This window comes from Salmo trutta, chromosome 12 (assembly GCF_901001165.1).
Source record: "Salmo trutta chromosome 12, fSalTru1.1, whole genome shotgun sequence".
Classification (NCBI taxonomy): Eukaryota; Metazoa; Chordata; class Actinopteri; order Salmoniformes; family Salmonidae; genus Salmo; species Salmo trutta.
In genome coordinates, this window is record NC_042968.1 from 18,093,829 (window position 1) to 18,113,866 (window position 20,038).

The following is a 20,038-nucleotide window of genomic DNA, read 5'->3' on the forward strand; positions in this document are numbered from 1 at the left end:
TCAACCTACAGGGACATGGGGTGTCTTATCCTGCGAAAGGGATTTTACAGGTATGCTGGGAACATGAGCGAGGACAGAACACAAGCTTTGGGTGGGTGGGTAATACTCAGGCGAGGGAGATGTATGGAAGGGAGTTTAGTACAACGGTAGCTATTCCTGTAAACCCAGCATGGCTACTCCCGCCTCCAGTAGTTGATCTAGAAGTATTGGAGAGACTACAGAAAGATAGGGAGGGTGATCCATCTGATTTGTTTAAGAGACATCCGGATACTGTGTATCAAGATTTTGTGGCCATTTACACAGATGGTTCAAAAGATCCAAGGACAGACACACTGGGTCAGCATTTGTAGTGCAGGAATGTGGGGTGAGAGTCAAGAAACGTATTACAGATCATCTTGCTCTATATACGGCAGAGCTGATGGCCATACTGTTGGCCTTGCAGTGGGTTGAGGAAGTCAAGCCAGACAGAGTAGCTATTTGCTCCGATTCATGTGCATTGTTGATGAGTCTTCAGTCCTTTAGATCACGTAGCAGACAATGCCTGCTTTATGATGTACTACAAGCCCATTGCAGGATTAGATAAACGGGTATACAGATAACATTTACTTGGGTTCCAGTCCATGTTGGGGTGGAGGGGAAAGAGACAGTTGATGTACTGGCTAAAGAAGCACTTTGTTCGGGGATGTTGACGTTGTAGTTTCAATGAGCAAGGCAGAGGCAAAACCCCTCATACGGACAGGGACGATGCAGAGATGGCAGGAGCAGTGGAATAGAGTTACTAAGAGCAGGCATTTATTGCAAGTACAGAAGAAAGTCGGGGAGGGGAGGACGGCAGGAATGGACAGAAGAGAGGAGGCTATTTTTAGATTAAGGCTGGGACACAGCCAGTTGAATAAGACTTTACATTTGGTAGGAAACCCTCCAACAGGAAAGTGTGATTATTGCCAGGAGATGATCGTGGACTACAGGAAAAGGAGTACCGAGCACGCCCCCATTTTCATTGACGGGGCTGTAGTGGAGCAAGTTGAGAGCTTCAAGTTCCTTGGTGTGCACATCTTCAACAAACTATCATGGCCCAAACACACCAAGACAGTCGTGAAGAGGACATGACAACACCTATTCCCCATCAGGAGACTGAAAAGATTTGGCATGGGTCCTCAGATCCTCAAAATGTTCTACAGCTGCACTATCGAGAGCATCCTGACTGGTTGCATCACTGCCTAGTATGGCAACTGCTCGGCCTCCGACCGCAAGGTGCTACAGAGGGTAGTGCGTACGGCCCAGTACATCACTGGGGCCAAGCTTCCTGCCATCCAGGACCTCTATACCAGGCAGAGGAAGGCCCTAAAAATTGCCAAAGACTCCAGCCAGCCTAGTCATAGACTGTTCTCTCTGCTACCGCACGGAAAGCGGAAATGGAGCGCTAAGTCTAGGTCCAAAAGGCTTCTTTACAGCTTCTACCCCCAAGCCATAAGACTGCTGAACGGCTAATCAAATGGCTACCCGGACTGTTTGAATTGATCCCCCCTTTTTTACTCTGCTGCTACTTGCTGTTTATTATCTATGCATAGTCCCTTTACCTACATGTACCTACATGGACATATTACCTCAATTACCTCGACTAACCTGTACCCCCGCACATTGACTCGGTACCGGTACCCCCTGTATATAGCGTCGTTATTGTTATTTTATTGTTACTTTTATTTATTTATTTTACTTTAGTTAATTTAGTAAATATTTTTCTTAAAACTGCATTCTTTTAATTAAAACTGCATTGTTGGTTAAGGGCTTGTAAGTAAGCATTTTACAGTACAGCTGTTGTATTCAGCTCATGTGACAAATACATTTGTATTTTATTTGATTTTGAAACAGAGATAGTGGAGCATGTATTGATACAGTGTGGGAAGTATGAGAGGGAAAGAGAGAGGCTGATATCTAGTATGAGGGAGAAGGGAATACAGGAAATTAGTTTAAAGAGTATATTGAGTAGAACGTCATTAGATACAGTCTCAAATATTTTGTCATATTTTTTAAGAGAAACGTGGCTGGCAGGTAGAATTTAGTTTCTCCCTGGCCCACTGTCCAATACAGTAGGTGGCGGTAATGCACCATAACGTTGGATGCCAACGCCCGACAAAGCCTAGCGAAGGAGAAAAAGAAGATGGCAGACGTTACCGAGGTGGATGCAGAGAAACTCAGCAAAAAGTAAGCCATTGTCGATTCACTCGTTTTTTGGACAGCATTTATGAAGACGTTTGAAACACTTTGATGGTGTGTGTGGATCACATCCTTGTTATTAAACAATAAAAGTAGTAGGATATTGTTGCACCAGGTCGGATAAAGCACGATGGAAAAACAAGTTGACCATAGCGAATGTGCATACAAATTCCAATGGTCCATTCGGTTCAAATTGCATATCACGCGTGTTACTTGTAGTCCTTTAATGTGCACGTATGCATGCTTATCATCCTATTCTGTGAGTAGATGACTACAGAACCCATATTCCGTCGTACAAATTACCAAAGGTTATTTGCTGATTTGAAGTTTCTTGTTTTCATGTAGGTTGAACAAGACCACGTTTTAGCTAAAGTAGTGTTTGCCTTTTTAGCTTTACAGTAATGAGTTGCTTGCCAAATTCACCAACCTTTCAAGTGATACTGATATGCTATTTATGTGGGGAAACGTTGAACTCATCAGCTTTATGCATCCAAGCTAATTATCCTATAATCCCACTTCTGTAATGGGATGTCTTGCTAGCTAGTGGATTTAGCTAGCTACTTCAAGGCTACGTGGTCTGACTGATCAGCTCAGAATGAAAGTGAAAAAGTTCTTCCTACTCAGTGGAAAAATTACCCAATTGTCGTACTTGAGTAAAAGTAAAGTTATCTTAATAGAAAATGAGTCAAGTGCAAGTTAGAGTAAAGTATTCCTTGTGTAAAAGTCTGAGTATTTGTTTTTTATTATACTTAATTCTCAAAATATATATATATTTTTTTTTATTAGTTATATTAGTAAAAAAAAAGCACGATTTTTATTTTTTTTAACACTGACTAGACAGGGTATATCTGAAATAGTGAACGGGTTTATCAAACAAAATCACAGCATGTTTTTGGACTCATTCAGCAGTTTTAACCTGATTTAATTGGAAATGAATGTTAAGTTCCATTGTTATTCCTAAAACAAATTGAAAATGATGCTGTTGCTGCTTGCCGACTAAACCAACCGTTCAGGTCATACTGATATGCTATTTATGTGTTGACAAGAACTTTTGATAAATAGCTCAATGTCAAAACAGAGTTTAGGTGTCCAAATCAATATGCAGACACATTTTGTGATATATTAAACACTCATAGCGATTTAAGGGGGAAATCAGGTTGTATGCGCTGTTGAAACCAACACAAAAACAAACGGAAACTGGAAATACTATCACTGGTTTAAAGGACAACCTCTTGAAGACAGCCAGCTACATTCTGAAGTGATGCATTTTTGACCCACCACCTCAATTCGGTCTTATGTAGCAACATTTGAAATTGTGTTTTTTACATTGGATGAAAATACAGCCTAGTAGATTCATACACTACACTGGTTACCTTGTAACCCCACTTTTGACAAAGTCGGTTAGGACATCTACTTTGTACATGACAAGTAATTTTTCCAACAATTGTTTACAGACAGATTATTTCACTTATAATTCACTGTATCACAATTCCATTGGGTCAGAAGTTTACATACACTAAGTTGACTGTGCCTTTAAACAGCTTGGAAAATTCCAGAAAATTATGTTATGGCTTTAAAAGCTTCTGATAGACTAATTGACATCATTTGAGTCAATTGGAGGTGTACCTGTGGATGTATTTCAAGGCCTACCTTCAAACTCAGTGTCTCTTTGCATGACATCATGGGAAAATGAAAAGAAATCAGCCAAGACCTCAGAAAATAAATTATAGACCTCCACAAGTCTGGTTCATCTTTGGGAGCAATTTTCAAATGCCTGAAGGTACCATGTTCATCTGTACAAACAATAGTACGCAAGTATAAACACCATGGGACCACGCAGCCGTCATACCGCTCAGGAAGGAAACGCGTTCAGTCTCCTAGAGATGAACGTACTTTGGTGCGAGAAGTGCAAATCAATCCCAGAACAACAGCAAAGGACCTTGTGAAGATGCTGGAGGAAACAGGTACAAAAGTATCTATATCCACAGTAAAACAAGTCCTATATCGACATAACCTGAAAGGCCGCTCAGCAAGGAAGAAGCCACTGCTCCAAAACCGCCATAAAAAAGCCAGACAACGGTTTGCAACTGCACATGGGGACGAAGATTGTACTTTTTGGAGAAATGTCCTCTGGTCTGATGAAACAAAAATAGAACTGTTTGGCCATAATGACCATCATTATGTTTGGAGGGAAAAGGGGGAGGCTTGCAAGCCGAAGAACACTATCCCAACCGTGAAGCATGGGGGTGGCCGCATCATGTTGTGGAGGTGCCAAAACAAAGGGAAATGCATCACTTATTTGTCAATCACTCATATCGATATCAAGTTGCTGCAGGAGGGACTGGTGCACTTCACAAAATAGATGGCATCATGAGGGAGGGAAATGTGGATATATTGAAGCAACATCTCAACATCAGTCAGGAAGTTAAAGCATGGTTGCAAATGGACAATGACCCTAAGCATAATTCTGAAGTTATGGCTTAAGGACAACAAAGTCAAGGTATTGGAGTGGCCATCACAAAGCCTCAATCCTATAGAAAATGTGTGGGCAGAACTGAAAAAGTGTGTGCGAGCAAGAAGGCCTACAAACCTGACTCAGTTACGCCAGCTCTGTCAGGAGGAATGGTCCAAAATTCAACCAACTTATTGTGGGAAGCTTGTGTAAGGCTACCCAAAACGTTTGACCCAAGTTAAACAATTTAAAAGCAATGCTACCAAATACTAATTGAGTGTATGTAAACTTCTGACCCACTGGGAATGTGAAATAAATAAATAATAAAATAATTCTCTACTATTATTCTGACATTTCACATATTTAAAATAAAGTGGTGTTCCTAACTGACCTAAGACAGGGAATTTTTACTAGGATTAAATGTCAGGAATTGTGAAACTTAGTTTAAATGTATTTGGCTAAGGTGTATCTAAACTTCTGACTTCAACTGTACTTCATTATCAAAAGTCAAAGAAAATGCTTGTTTTTTTTTTTTTTAACTCAAACGTGATTAGACAGGACAAAGCTGTTTTCACGATGTCAGGTATATCATCAAAATAAATCAATCACAGCAAACTTTGGACTCAGTCAGCAGTTTTTACCTGATTTTAATTAGAATACTATTGAAACTTTTGAGAAAATGGCAATTGAATGTTTAGGTACACCTACTAGAGAGCTCTTTGTCTACACCCATTCAGCATAGTTCACACCCTCTTTGAGCCTATCCCCACCAATCTCTTTAAGGATTCACATGTGAGGCCATGTGCTAAACAGAGTGAGTAGTGTAGTAAACAACCAAAGATTAAGACTAAAAGTGGTGAAAGTAGTAGCAAAAATAATGAAATACAATAGATGGTTGTAATCACCCCCAGACACACCTGGCTAACTTGATGGGTCGTGTAATCATCTAGCTTCCTGAAACGGGTCACGTTTTGATTTGGGGTTCGCCAAAACAAAGGGAAATGCAACACTTATATCGATATCAAGTTGTAATCAATAGAACAAGGTGGGGGGTCAGGTTGCAAATCCTGTTCAAAGGAACCCTACTGAAAAAAACACATGGAATCTGGGAATAATGTGCATATCACTGGTTAGAGGACAACTTGTAGAAAACAGCCAGATACATGTTGGATTGTTGCATTTTTAAAAAAGTGGGTTGCCAGCGGAAAGTTTAACGCAACACTATTTTGTTAATCACTCATATCACATTAACATCAATAGAACGGGGGCAAATGATTGGGTTGTATGCACTGTTTAGAGTTGAACTGACAGCGCTTTATCTACTCAACAAATATGAAGAAATGTAACTAACCCTGGAAATTGCAATACAATATAACTAGCAAGGGCAATGATCACAAGTCAGTCATAACGTGGCTAATAAGCTAGCATATCTATATATGTTGCTATTTATTTAGCAAGCTAAAAGCATGGTGCCTAATGTCAGGTAGCTAGTTAGCCAGCTAAGGAGGATGTCATTGGATGAGTGACTGACCTTTTTCCCCATATTGTTTTTCGGTGGCTACAACTAGAGATACAGGTGTCATTTGTTTAGCTAGCAATAAATGTGAATCGCATTGCTGGCTATCTAGTTAACTATGCTGAACTTGAACGACTATTATGCAGTTAGCGTATCTCTTGCATTTGTAAATTCACTCTGGCCATCTACTCTGATTTCAGAGCACTCGTCTGAATATGCCAGAGCGCAGAATAACTGATGAATTGTTGCCACTAGCACAGTTAGTCACTAACGCTCTAAATAACATGTAAACCGCCTAACCAGCTCTGCTAGGGTGAGTAAAATGGTCAAGAGTGAGGTTGACTTGGTGCTTGACTGCCATTGTGAGGAACGCTCAGATCAAACCTAGTCCTCAGCCACAGCGTCCAGCGTAAGGTGTGTGTGTGTGTGTGGCTCTGAATACTTGGAGAGCAAAACACTCTGAATTTACAAACAGACAATGCTCTGAATTTGCGAACGACCCAGAACGCACTGACACACTGAAGGTAATTTACCAACGCACCCTTAGTTGTCAATCAAATGTATTTGGCATCGATCAACGTGCGTGCCGGAAAGTTCCCATTCAGTTGTCAAAACGTGGGTTGGGGACAAGCATGCATTGCCAGGCAAGCTGCAGAAGTAAGAGCAGGCTACTATTCCCCATCGTTTCAGTGCAATTTTGACGGCTAACTATCTTAAAAAGTTTAAGAGGGTTTATCTAATCTCGCTCTGGATAGCATTAGTTGTTGATCTTGCTGTTGTTATGTGCATAACTAAGGGAGAGGGAGCCTACCTTTTCATGGTTGTTTGATCAATAGGACTCCCATAGTATTTAAATATTTGTAGAAATCCATTCAGGTGTATTTTGTGGCTTTTGGCGAATGCTTTCTAATGATCTAAAATCGCGCCGTTGATACTGCTTGTAAACACAGTCCAGTTCAACGTGAATGATAGGAGGTCTGTGTGGCATAAAGGCCTACTGTAGCTCTGATTGCTTATTCTGCACCGGTCTGGGTAGACTCCGGTCCTGGGAGAGACATGTTTTTTTGTTGTAAATTATTTACTGCAGTATCTATTAATTTTCCAAATGGATGGCCACTTTCCCACTCTATATTGCGATAGTTTTCAAATGTTGTTCCCAAATATTATATGAATTTAATAAGATGTGGAAATGACCATATCTAAGTGGTCACATTGTCAGAAAATGTAAAAATAAATACAAATAAAAGTAATGTTGCTAAAAGGCTGTCAGTTCCCTATTCAAATGACACACGGAATATGAGCGTTTTTATATCACTGGTTAGAAGAGAATTTAGTCATTCTGGAATTTCGGATGGAGATTCTGGGAGGCTGGCGAAACAGGAAAGAAGCAAGTCAATTGCTTTGTTATTTAACCGAATCACAATCCGAAATAGGATATCAACATTGACAAGGGTTGGTTGTTCATTTTGAATGATAGTTTGACTCTTAAATCTGTGTTTTGGTGTGAGGCCAGACTTTTATAGAGAGACACCCCCGATATATCTCAGGGCCATATGAAAATGACGGCAGAGTTTTCGAACTGCAAAGTCCTGCGACTTTTACTCCATTGTAGTGGAGTAAAAGTTGTCAAAAAAATATTTAAACTACTTAAGTAGTACTTCAAAGTATTTCTACTTACTTTACACCAATGTTACTAAACCCGTTTACACTGAACAAAAATATAAACACAACATGTAAAGTGTTGGTCCCATGTTTCAAATTCACAGAAATAAGTCAGCTGTGTGTGTGTGTCTCTCTCCAGGTCTGGTCATTGACTGGTGTAGCACAGTAGGTCAGCCTGCATCACCATGCTGACTCTGGTGGTCAGGACTGCCAGGCACCAGGTGTGTCAAGCCTTTGGGGTCAGGGCTCAGGGGGTAAAGTTTGCTCTCCCCAGCACAGTGTCAGTCCCAGCTCTAATTCAGGGGAATCGCTGGCGAGGTGACAAAAGGTTGGTGGCTTTTCCGTTCAGTGAGAAAAACAACTAACCTTTTGTCATGAATGATTCCCTTTTTAGGCGTTACTTGTATGGCTTTATAAAGTAGTCTCCCGAGTAGTCCCCTTAACCTCGATGCTGAGTCCACGAGATATCCTGATGTCACCCTCTGTGTCGTTGTTGTTGTCAGTGAGCTGAAGAGGCGAATGAAAGCTGAGAAGAAGGCATCTGAGAAGGAAGCCAAAGTCAAAGAGCAGGTTGAGCAGAAGGAGACCAATGACCAGGCAGTTCAGAATGCATACGGGGCAGATGAGGAGACCCTGGACCCTAACGTGAGCTATATGGATGTTTATGATCGTCCTTCCCTCCCTCTTGTGATTTGCTTCAGAACATTTGACTGCTGATCTTAGTAGAAGATTAAAAATATATATTTCTCAAAAATAGGGCTGCAGTAATTGAGCTCTTGTACATTTGCACTAACCTCATGTTTATCCCAATAGCAATACTTTAAGATCCGCACTCAAGCCATCCAGGCTCTGAAGGGCACAGCAGAGGACCCATACCCTCACAAGTACAATGTAGATCTGTCGCTCACAGAGTTCATTGAGAAATACAACCACCTACAGCCTGGAGACCAGCTAACAGACATTGTCCTCAATGTATCAGGTACTGACAACTGTTTTCAAATATTGTGATTTTAAATAATATGATGTTGTCATTTGATGGTCAATCTGTATTTTTGACATATGTGAAACTCTGTTGTTGGCAGGTCGTGTCCATGCCAAGAGAGAGTCCGGGGCCAAGTTAATCTTCTATGACTTGCGAGGGGAAGGCGTCAAGCTGCAAGTTATGGCAACCAACAGGTACAGAACACGGTCCTTCCTAGAACTCTACTACTCATGGGAGCTCAAATACCTCCCACATGTATCTTTTCTAACCCCGTCTGTCCATCTTCCCTGTCAGGAGCTACAAGTCTGAGGAGGAGTTTGTGCGCATTAACAACAAGCTGCGGCGTGGTGACATCATTGGTGTTCGTGGTAACCCAGGGAAGACCAAAAAGGGCGAGCTGAGCATCATTCCCATAGAGATGACCCTGCTTTCACCTTGCTTGCACATGCTGCCCCACCTCCACTTTGGTCTCAAGGACAAGGTGAGCACCTTCACAATCCTGTAGTGGACATACATAAAACATGTCAGGCCTTCATATGAATGAGAGACGATACAGGACACCTTTAATTCATGTAACCTGCAGAAGAAATTACCATTTTTAGGAATCCTCACACTTTCTCTAACCCATTGCCTCCAGGAAACACGATTCCGCCAGCGATACCTGGATCTGATTCTCAATGACTATGTGAGGCAGAAGTTTGTAACACGTGCCAAGATCATCACTTACCTCCGCAGCTTCCTGGATGGGCTGGGATTCCTGGAGGTGAGGGAAATGGCCACTAGGGGGCACTTGTGTTTTTTAAAAAAGGTCTGTCAGGAAAATTACATTGGAGTGTGGAGGAGTTCAGGTTAAGAGTTCAAGAGGGGTAAAGCTGTCTTCTCTTTGATGTGGAAAGTTATTTTAAAGGTTTCTTTTTCACAAACAGTGTATGGGTGATAGATGGAGATAGGTAACTGAGACTTTCAAACCACAACACACGTTTCTTACAGATTGAGACGCCCATGATGAACCTGATTCCTGGTGGGGCCGTTGCCAAACCCTTTGTGACCTACCATAACGACCTAGACATGAACCTTTACATGAGGATCGCTCCTGAGCTCTACCACAAGGTAACATGTCCCCCGAGGAAGGACCAATAACACATGAAAAAACACTTTCAACTCCATGCTCATATTTCCGTGTCTTTCCCCAGATGCTTGTGGTTGGGGGGATTGACAGAGTGTATGAGATTGGACGGCAGTTCAGAAACGAAGGCATTGACCTCACCCACAATCCAGAGTTCACCACCTGCGAATTCTATATGGCCTATGCAGATTACCATGACTTGATGGATATCACAGAGAAGCTTCTCTCGGGTGAATGAAGGGGGTGTTTCTGCTTCATCATTCTGGAATGTGAATATATAGTGTTACTCACAGTGATATGTAGGTATGTAGCTGCTAAGTTCCATTACTAACTGGTCTGCTCTCTCTCTTCCCATCAGGGATGGTCAAGCACATCACTGGAGGGTACAAAGTGAAGTATCATCCAGAGGGTCCAGAGGGCCCGACCTATGAGATCGACTTCACTCCTCCCTTCAGGAGGGTCAGCATGACACACGACCTGGAGAAGGAGATGGGCGTCAAGTTCCCAGCTGCTGACACCTACGACAGTGACGGTAAGATAATGAATGCCGGTCAGTACAGTGCCACAGCTATACCTCCTATATAATTATAGAATTGTCTTACTGACCTGTCCCTTTCCACCCACCCCAGAGACCCGTAAATTCTTTGATGAACTGTGTGCCCAGAAAGGAGTGGAGTGCCCTCCTCCTAGAACCACTGCCCGCCTCCTTGACAAGGTGCCTTTTCTAATCTACATCAGGAAACCCTCCTATACCCCTTCTGTGTTGTTGACGACATGACTAAACTGAAGTTGATGTTTATCTCTGCAGTTGGTGGGAGACTTCCTGGAAGTCACGTGTATCAACCCCACGTTCATCTGTGACCACCCACAGATCATGAGCCCCCTGGCCAAGTGGTGAGCTCTTCCTATCCATATTACACTCATTTAAAAACAAGCAACAGTGCTCTTATTCACATTCCAGTGGACTGCAGGTTACCATTTGAAACAGAGTCATAGGTATTGCAGTGCCCCCTGCTCGTCAATGCTGATGTCTCTAGCTATGCTCTCCTTGATCTCTCCCCATACAGGCACCGGTCAGAGAAAGGCCTGACGGAGCGTTTTGAGCTGTTTGTATTGAAGAAGGAGATCTGTAATGCCTACACTGAGTTGAACGACCCTATCAGACAGAGGGAGCTCTTTGAGCAACAGGCTAAGGTCAGTGTGCCTGGGCGAGTCGGCTGAGTAATGCTAGAAACTATGTAGTAGTAGGGGCCACTGAACTGACACATTTCCCAAAGATTCTTGCCTTACGTCAACTTAGTTACCGTTGGTGCTTCATTTTCTTTGTGGTATTTTCCTGTTTGAGTCACCACCCTGTAAATCTTGATGAGCTATTTAGTTTTGGTTTCTCATCTAGCTCCTGTGTGTATTTTTGTGTTTTATTAGGCCAAGGCAGAGGGTGATGACGAGAGCATGTCCGTTGATGAGACTTTCTGCACGGCACTAGAGTATGGCCTGCCACCAACTGCTGGCTGGGGCATGGGCATTGACCGCCTTACCATGTTCCTCACAGACTCCAACAACATCAAGGTACAGTCATAATACATACAGACAGAGGCCAATATAGATCATGTGCAATCTCTAAAGCACTGTAGGCCTTAATGCTCAAATCAATGTCGTTTTTCAAGTCTATTTTGGAATACTGACTGTTCAAACAGGAATTCACAAGTGACCAAATCGTGTGTGTGTGTATAGATGGCAGTCATTTGCTGACATGGCTATGCTAGTTGTCATAGTAATGACTGGTGTGTGCGCAGTGGGCTAGGCTGATTGGTGGTGGTGCTTGTGCTTCCTATCACTCAGAAGTTATGTAGCAGCTAAGGTGACAACAATGTCTTTAAATGTTCAAAGTCATAGTGTAAGAACACTTATAAAAGGCTCAAAGGATAAGATGATCCACCTTTCAAAAGGAGTCCTTTTTGGCTAGCCTCAGCAGTCCGCTAGCTAGGTAGCTGTTTAGCTTTCTAGCACATTCAGTCATTTGTTTGTAAACCATTAACAAGCTCGTTAGCTACCACGTGTTCTTATCAAACTGTCAACCGAGTAGCTAGCAAGCAACAAGATATGCCAGATAAGTCTAAAAACCAATAAATCAGATTTGAGTGTTCAGACAAGTTGATTGGCCAGGAATCAGATCTGTATCTGACTTCCATTGTACTGTAGCACATGGAACCGGATACCACCTTCGTAGGTGGTTTGAAATGTGGCTTGAAATATCTGATTTCATGTGCTTTTTGGCTGTTCAGACTGCAGGAAAAGTAATAGATTTGAATCGAAGATGCAAAAGAATTTGCATTTGAGTCGCTTCAAACTGCCAATGTGAACAAGGCTTTAGGCATGCATGTTTATTATTATGCAATAGGGGACACTGTTTTGATGCTTGTTTACACATGCAATACACTACAAACTTGAATGCACTTCAGCAGGACTCTGTGTCTGTGAAACCACCTGATGTTAATTTTGTTTCACAGGAGGTGCTGTTCTTCCCTGCCATGAAGCCTGATGACAACAAGACAGCCCCTCTCACAGAGGGCACCTCTGTGTAGTATTGTGACCTCGCCTGCTGGCAGATCTCTGCAGGGGTTGGCATGGTGATGAAGCCTGGGGAAATAATCAGATTGGTCTGTTGGTCTCACTATGTGTCCCAGTGGCATTGACTGTTTTCCATTTTATCATATGGTTTGAATCTTGCAATCTGCATTATTAAGGGAAATAAGTTACTTAAATGATTTTTCCTCCATTACAATTGTGTGCTCTTATTACCTTGCTCTTTGTCTCTTTTCTGTCTTCCCTCATTAGTGTGGTGGACATCCAAGCCCAATGTAATGTCAGTGAATGAGGGTTTCTGGACATGTTTGTTGTGTTATTGTATTCTATACAGTCCAACAACAACAAAAAATGTTCACCCACACAACTCCCATTGGAACAAAAATAAAATTTGACAAAAATGTGATTCTGTATTCCCATGATTGAGTTACATGTCAAAGTATGTGTCTGCAGCTGATATACTGTTGTAGTAGGCCTACGTTACTGGTTTGTTTTTTAGCCATGGTCTTCATTATGTACATTTTCATACGTTTTTGGATAAACCAGGGGTTATTTGGATAAATCAGCTGAATCTGTTGCAAAACGTTTCTTAAACGGAAGCAAACGAAACGGAGGAACGTACCAGAATTTGTTAAATAGAAACAGTATGGCAGAATGACCACCTATTCTAGGTATTCTAGGAATACCTGGGATAGGATAAAGTAATCCTTCTACCCCCCCCCCCCCCCCCCCACCCCCAAAAAATATATAGATGTACTATTGTAAAGTGGTTGTTCCACTGGATATCACCAATTTGTAAGTCGCTCTGGATAAGAGCGTCTGCTAAATGACAAATGTAAAATGTTTTGTCTTTTCTGTTTTCCAAACGCAAAACATTTAGAAACAAACTAGAGTTTCTATTGGACAAATTCAGGTAGCTCAATCCGTTTCGTTCTGTTTGTTAAACGGTAAACTGTTTCTGTAAGACGTAATAAATACACCCCTGGTGACTGAATACTTGACCACCAATATGCACCCCAACCCCTAAAAGGATTTTGTGGGAGGACCTGTGTACAATATCTTTGGTTAGAGGAGGAAGAGCACAAGGTGAGTAGATGTGTCTGCAAGTTCATTTCCAGTGAATGTAGTCCAGTCACTTTCTAGTCATGTTCCAAAGTACTGTAGGACCCTAGTGTGAAATCTATCAAGAAAACCAGCATTTGTTTAACCCTCCTGCTGTGTTCCGGTCAAATTGGACTGATTTACAAGTTCTCTCTGAAAAATGGAGTTCATTTCATCTGATTTTCATAAGGTTTCATGACTGTCCACACAGGGCATCTGAACACCCAAACTACATTTTGATGATTTTCATAAAACTTTGGGTGTTTAATTTAACTTTGTACACCTGTGGTGACCGGTCATAAGAATGAATGGGGAGACTACAATTAGTGTATAAAATTGAGTTCAGGCACATGCCCATTCATCAGATGGATACACTTCCTCTCCCATACCCCCACATGCATGTATGTTTGAGCACACACACCTCACTCCCCTTCTTGGGTTCCATGACAAGGAAATAGAATCTTTCCCCCATGGGAACCACACCTGTTGGTCTTCTCACAAGCAATCGCAACATTGTTTCAATAATATATAGAACTTTTCTCGCAGCTCTGGTATATAAAACTTTTTTGAGGCCTTGCTCACATTTCATTCTGTGGCAGCACAATGACCAAACGATATACTGTATGTGAGGCTATTGACCTTATCTTTAATCATGACACTGGTGAGGAGAGCGTCCTTGTTAAACTTTGACACAAAGTAGTCTGATAAATAGCACAATATGTTTAATCTGAGTATTTGTTATAGTCAAAATAATCCATACATTATGCTTTTTTTTACTCAAAAATTAGTTGTATGAGCTCAGGTCAATGAGGCCTACAGGCCATAAATAGCAAGTAGAAGTTAAAAACTTGTAATGTTCACAAGAACTTAAGTTGATAAAAAAGATCTAACACAACTTTAGGGGATAATATATGTATTATTATGGATTATGATCAGCTATAACGGGGCGGTCATTTTGGACCGGGAACACAGAATAAGTTAACATGAAACGAACACTATGTTCTAGGAACTGTTGCCCAATCTCAGCAGTTGTGTACTACAGTACAATGGAAAACGGACACCAAAGAAACAGTGACGGGGTTAGGGCTGTAATATTCATGAAGGAAAAACTATTTAGAGTCATAACCTACCAAGCATAACGAGAATGATCGCGTTCCCCTGTTCAGATGTTGCATGAATCAACCAATGGTTGAGTGCCACGGCATCGATTGACAGATTGTTATAATGTATGTGATTAGCTGATAGTTAAAATATCAGTGTAAAATATGAAATGCTTCAGCAACGCCTGGGCAGAGGAACGCGCCCAAAACCTTATGGTTAGTTCCACAATGCCATAAAGATGCAGAGTAGACAAACCCATAGACAGAATAAAATCTAACACTACCAACTATGCGGGAAAAAAACTATTATTTTCCGAAATATTCTGTTGCGCATTTATTACGCCTTGAGAGTATCCATATAAGGAAAAACCTTATCGGCAAATACGGTCCAACTTCCACAAAGTCCTGCTGAAAATCCGCTTCTATTTCATGTCGAGAGCGCGCAAATGGTGATTGTGCGCGTTCCACTCAGTCAATTTCATGTGTAATCATTTCGGCCAACACTGTGAAGATGGCGATGAGAGTAGCGTTCCGGTGCCTTTCTGCAAACTTTTCCACAGTACTGCTTCAGCTTTCTCGACCTGTACAGATATCCGCAAATCGGCTCTTATGGAAGGCAAACACCGTACGGACACTGAGCACTGCCTCGCGACTGTCCACAGGTAACAATTTGTTACAATGTTGCCTAAATTGGCACGCTCAGTGTTGCATGTTAGATTTTTATCAACATCACAATTGATTAACGGGTCTGTGGCTACGCATTCCAGTCGCAGAGGGGGAAAAATCTCACGCTGTTTTGGTGACTTTCCCACGGTACATTTCTACACGTCAGAGAGAGCATGAACTGCGACTTTTTTTATTTAATTTTATTTGGTGATCAGCATATCCCGTTTTGTAAGCAGTTTAGAACGCATGCCTTGCTACGATAAAGTTTGGTCGATGGCACAAATAAAAAGTAGCCTAATGCTGGCCGTAACGTGGTCTAAAAGTAAACTATCCTTAGTTATTCCCAGACAGAAATCAAGTGATTTGTTTTTATGGAATTTTGGGATTCCCTGACCAGCCTGTCGAACAACGCTCCCCGCGATAGTTTGGTTTAACCGTAACATTTTGAATTATATGGTCGCTTTCCATAAACTGCTATCTGGGATGACCCCAAAGGTAGCCAGGTCGGTTAAAGCTTTAATTTTCTTAAACAATGTTTTACAGTGTAGCCTATCAGAGGTTTAACTTGACCTTGCAACGATTTGCTGGGTCTGCTTTTCACCGTCTTTAAAAAACATTAGGGCTTGTTAGGCACTCAGACACCCACTGTCTCCTGCCCCAATGTAATGGATAATTGGATACAGCAAGTCACGCACGAGTTTGGACATGGGCTGGTCAGGAGTAACACATTTCAGCATACATCTATATTTAGCATATTTACTACATGTGTAGCCTGCAAATGGCAACTACATGTGTGGTGTTTTAGTCTAAATGATATTGAAGATCTCCATTAAGGCTCTCCCCTGAGTCTTTCAGACAAACCAGCCATGCCCCAGCATCATGCACACTTCACAATCTGGTTCAAACCTGTATTTTCTTCTGCATGATCTGATGCTAGCATTGGAAACTGAGGCATTTAATTCCTCCCCAGCATATCGGGAAAGATTGACAGCATTTGACACAAACCATATTTTATTGTTTCTTGCTTAAAATGTGGATTACATATTTGTCCAAAATAATATAAAATATAACTAGTTAATTTAATAGAAGGAACAGCCTACATAGCAGATTAGAGGAAGGATGTTTTTCACTTCAACCAATAGAGAACTGTTAAATGTGTGTGCTCCCTCCCACCACTCATACTGTGTACAACCATACTACAATGTACAGTAATAGAGAATGCTGGTACATTGTATGAGCACTTGACATCACAATGGTGATAGTAATACAATTCACATCTTGTTTGACATTACAGGGCTGAATGTGGGGCAGTGCATGAATGTTATCTTTTGCCATCATGCAGTATTTTAAATTAGTTTTGCACAGTACTTTTTGGCTCTGGTCCATAGTACATTAGTGTCCTTTGGACAGTCAATAACAAGGGCAATGTGTGGTTTGGGATGGGTACTTAGTTAGGGTAACCCCCCTAGAGTTTGGAAACACTAAAGTGATGGTGTACTCATGTTTTTCAAGGTTATGGCCGTGTCAACTAGTCAGTGTACTAATACCTTATTAGTCTGGTTTTTCTATGCACATGCATCCCATAATCTGACGTGAATGTCTATTTTTACAGCCCTGAAATTCACAGACAAGCATGAGTGGGTGCGAGTAGAGGGAGGAGTTGGCACAGTTGGCATCAGCAATTTTGCTCAGGTAGGCAGTTTGGTTGATACTTTTATCAATGATTTAGTGTGCGGCTGTTTCTAAATGACTGATAATCTGACATTTATTGGTCTACATAATGCCTGTATTGTCTTGAGAGATTTATTTTGGAACTTTGTCCTGCAATACAAAGACATATACAATTTTACATGTGTATGACTATTGTTTAGGGTAATTGATTACTTGTATTATGCCTGGCTTAAAATTTGAGGGCCAATCTGATATTTGTGCAATAACTTTAAGTTTACCACAACTTTCATTGGCCTTATTTTATGCTTCATGAAATCAGTTACACCTTAGGATTCTTCCCAGATTTTCCTCAATGTATACTTCAAATTTGAATATCTGCTAAAATGTTAGAATTTGTGTCCCTCCATTGTAGGAAGCATTAGGTGATGTGGTGTATTGTGGACTCCCTGAGGTGGGGCAAAAACTTGAACAAATGGGTGAGATTTTTTTTCAGGTTTAAGTTTCCTCCCACAAGTAAATGAACTTTGTTGCCAATAAGGAGGGTCATGCATGTCCTCTGTGTTTCAGAGGAGTTTGGTGCTTTGGAAAGCGTGAAGGCTGCTAGTGAGTTGTACTCTCCTCTGACTGGTGAGGTAACTGAAATCAACACAGAGCTGGCAGACAACCCTGGACTAGTGAATAAATCCTGCTACGAAGGGGGTGAGTATCAAGACGTTACATGAGAAATCAGTTGATGCGTATGTTTGACATTTTAGTCATTTAGCAGACGCTCTTATCCAGAGCGACTTAGATGAGCAAATTAGGGTTGTCTTGCTCAAGGACACATCAACAGATTTTTCACCTATTCAGATTGGGGTTTCGAACCAGTGACCTTTCGGTTACTGGCACAACGCTCTTAACCGCTAGGGTACCTGCCACCTCCTTATGTGATTTTTGTTGGTGAATAATCATTCAACACACTAAACCCCCTCTCCTGACAATGTTACTGACGGTTGCTCTGCTCTTTGACTTCCAGGCTGGCTAATTAAGATGACTATTGACAACCCAGCAGAACTTGATGGCCTCATGGACGATGGCTCCTATGAGAAATTGATCAAATCACTTGATGAGTAGACTGCTTGGCTCCATGTTGTTTTTTTTTAAATGTTCTTTTTAATGATGATTACAGGTCTTTCACACTAATCTGGACTGGCTGTAAAATCTCAGCTAAAATGATATGTAAAGTAGCCCTATTTATTTTGCCTGTAATTGTTTCATCACCAAGATAACCAAAATGTTAATTAACAATGCTCATCTAGGTGCTTATTGCTGATGAAACCACAAGACAACCTGAAGGGTTTGTTCCCATGTCCTTTTGTCACAATGATAAATCCTGTTGGCACAAAAATCAAAGATTTATTATTTCAGGTGCTTAGTTTGGACTGAAAAAAAATAGAAGTGGCAACAGGTTGGAAAGTGATCGGAAATGAGAAGTCGGAGACAATAAATACAGCGTACAATCCATTGTTTTTTTTCATTATGACTTTTCTATTCCATCTGGTGGGAAGGATGGAATACAGTACTATTCACTTACTTCCATAAACCACCTTAAGTCATTATTTAATAGTCTCAACTTAATTTGGTGTCTGGCAATGCAAGACTAGTCAAAACTGAACTTTGGCTGGCAGCCTGGCACTTCCAAAGACTCCCACACTTGTAGATTCACATTCTTCAGCAAGATAACCTTCTTTAGAACAAAAGGCTAAAGCACAAATGAAGCAAGAATCAATTATATTTGGGATATTGTCATATTTTGAGGTAACATCTGGAATATATTGCATTTTTTGTTACACTGTTTATACACACTGCCTGTATTTATATACTGGATGGTGGCATAGCTCACTAATGTCTACTGCTATACATATTCTTAGTATATATTTTTGGTGTAGCCCTATATATGCGTAGATTGCATTTGGATTACTGATTTGTCCTGACATTCATGATATCTTGTTTTTGATTATTTGTGTACTTGTTTGACACTTTTACTGCATTGTTAGGAGCTAGGAAGCCAAGCATTTTGCTGCACCTGCTATAACCTCTGCTAAACTGTACGTGAACAATAAAATTTGATTTGATATACTGCTGCTGTATTTTCCAACTCAAGTGATTCAAGCTAATGGTAACCGAAAGTTACACTCCAGTGATATTAACACATTTAATATATCCACACAGTACCACTGATTTATTAACATATAATCAGCACAGTCAGTTAATGGAACAGTAGTTTTCATTGTAAATGGCTCGTTTCCCATTCTGTGAAGGGTGTGTGTGTGTGTGTGGACCTATTCCTAGAAATTATCCTGCTTTAAACTCAAACTTTTTGTTCTGATGCCTAACGTGAAAAACCAGGAGGATAGAGAAGCACTGCTGATGACACTGGCCGCTTCTCGTTGCTAACATTGACTCTCGGCACACCTTGACTTTTGCCCTTAGATTAAGATAGAGATGAGGTGCAGAGGAGGGTTGGTCAATGATTAATGGCAAAAGTGGGCACAGAATCAGTGTAGCAGAGAAACTGAGCAAATCTTTGACTTTATTTTTTTAACCGTTAACTATGAAGGGGCATGGGGCTTTACTTCTTTACAGGAGAATACCATTTGGCTGTCGGACAGAAAAGATCCTCTTGGGATGGTCCTGTCTTGACACAATGAGCAGAGTTTTGGTGTTGCTGTTTATGTGCACTTTAAAAAGTGTGTGCTGCATATCTTTACTATGATTTCAAGAAAGTATTATGGTTTAATATTTCGATGCACAAAACTCATACATTGAAAACGTCATTCATAATTATTACAATGAGAATGGAAAATTGGGGGATACTCGGAGAAATAGGCTGTCTGAAACGGGTCCATAAGTGAAATGTATGTAACTTTATTGTGGGGCTGCAGGGACCCCTTGTGGTGTACCTACAAAAATACATAAG

The 20,038-nt window shown here is 41.1% G+C and overlaps 2 protein-coding genes across 3 annotated transcripts; both read left to right on the forward strand.

Moving 5' to 3' along the window:
• The first annotated feature begins 2,100 nt into the window (after positions 1 to 2,100).
• LOC115203068 (lysine--tRNA ligase-like) lies at positions 2,101 to 12,947 on the forward strand. 2 transcript variants are annotated; one of them, XM_029767412.1, is made up of 15 exons: positions 2,131 to 2,205; positions 7,987 to 8,175; positions 8,351 to 8,492; positions 8,661 to 8,826; positions 8,930 to 9,023; positions 9,124 to 9,310; positions 9,467 to 9,592; positions 9,820 to 9,939; positions 10,023 to 10,185; positions 10,314 to 10,487; positions 10,585 to 10,670; positions 10,764 to 10,849; positions 11,023 to 11,149; positions 11,381 to 11,524; positions 12,466 to 12,947. In XM_029767412.1, exons 2-15 carry the CDS (start codon positions 8,033 to 8,035, stop codon positions 12,538 to 12,540), a joined length of 1,833 nt encoding a protein of 610 aa, XP_029623272.1. In that variant the 5' UTR covers positions 2,131 to 2,205; positions 7,987 to 8,032; the 3' UTR covers positions 12,541 to 12,947. The 2 variants fall into 2 exon arrangements, with proteins under 2 accessions (XP_029623273.1, XP_029623272.1); XM_029767413.1 differs by lacking the exon at positions 7,987 to 8,175 and having other exon boundaries at positions 2,101 to 2,205.
• Positions 12,948 to 15,174: 2,227 nt separating this feature from the next.
• gcshb (glycine cleavage system protein H (aminomethyl carrier), b) lies at positions 15,175 to 19,202 on the forward strand. Its single transcript, XM_029767414.1, has 5 exons — positions 15,175 to 15,404; positions 17,021 to 17,100; positions 17,492 to 17,555; positions 17,647 to 17,778; positions 18,095 to 19,202. Exons 1-5 carry the CDS (start codon positions 15,254 to 15,256, stop codon positions 18,190 to 18,192), a joined length of 525 nt encoding a protein of 174 aa, XP_029623274.1. The 5' UTR covers positions 15,175 to 15,253; the 3' UTR covers positions 18,193 to 19,202.
• Positions 19,203 to 20,038: the final 836 nt, after the last annotated feature.

Coding starts and splice junctions, on each gene's coding strand:
- gcshb (XM_029767414.1), top strand. CDS start 15,254: ATGGCGATGAGAGTAGCGTTCCGGTGCCTTTCTGCAAACTTTTCCACA. Junction 15,405..17,020: donor TGCCTCGCGACTGTCCACAG/GTAACAATTTGT, acceptor CTATTTTTACAG/CCCTGAAATTCACAGACAAG. Junction 17,101..17,491: donor GCATCAGCAATTTTGCTCAG/GTAGGCAGTTTG, acceptor CCTCCATTGTAG/GAAGCATTAGGTGATGTGGT.
- LOC115203068 (XM_029767412.1), top strand. CDS start 8,033: ATGCTGACTCTGGTGGTCAGGACTGCCAGGCACCAGGTGTGTCAAGCC. Junction 9,593..9,819: donor ATGGGCTGGGATTCCTGGAG/GTGAGGGAAATG, acceptor CGTTTCTTACAG/ATTGAGACGCCCATGATGAA. Junction 11,525..12,465: donor CAGACTCCAACAACATCAAG/GTACAGTCATAA, acceptor TTTGTTTCACAG/GAGGTGCTGTTCTTCCCTGC.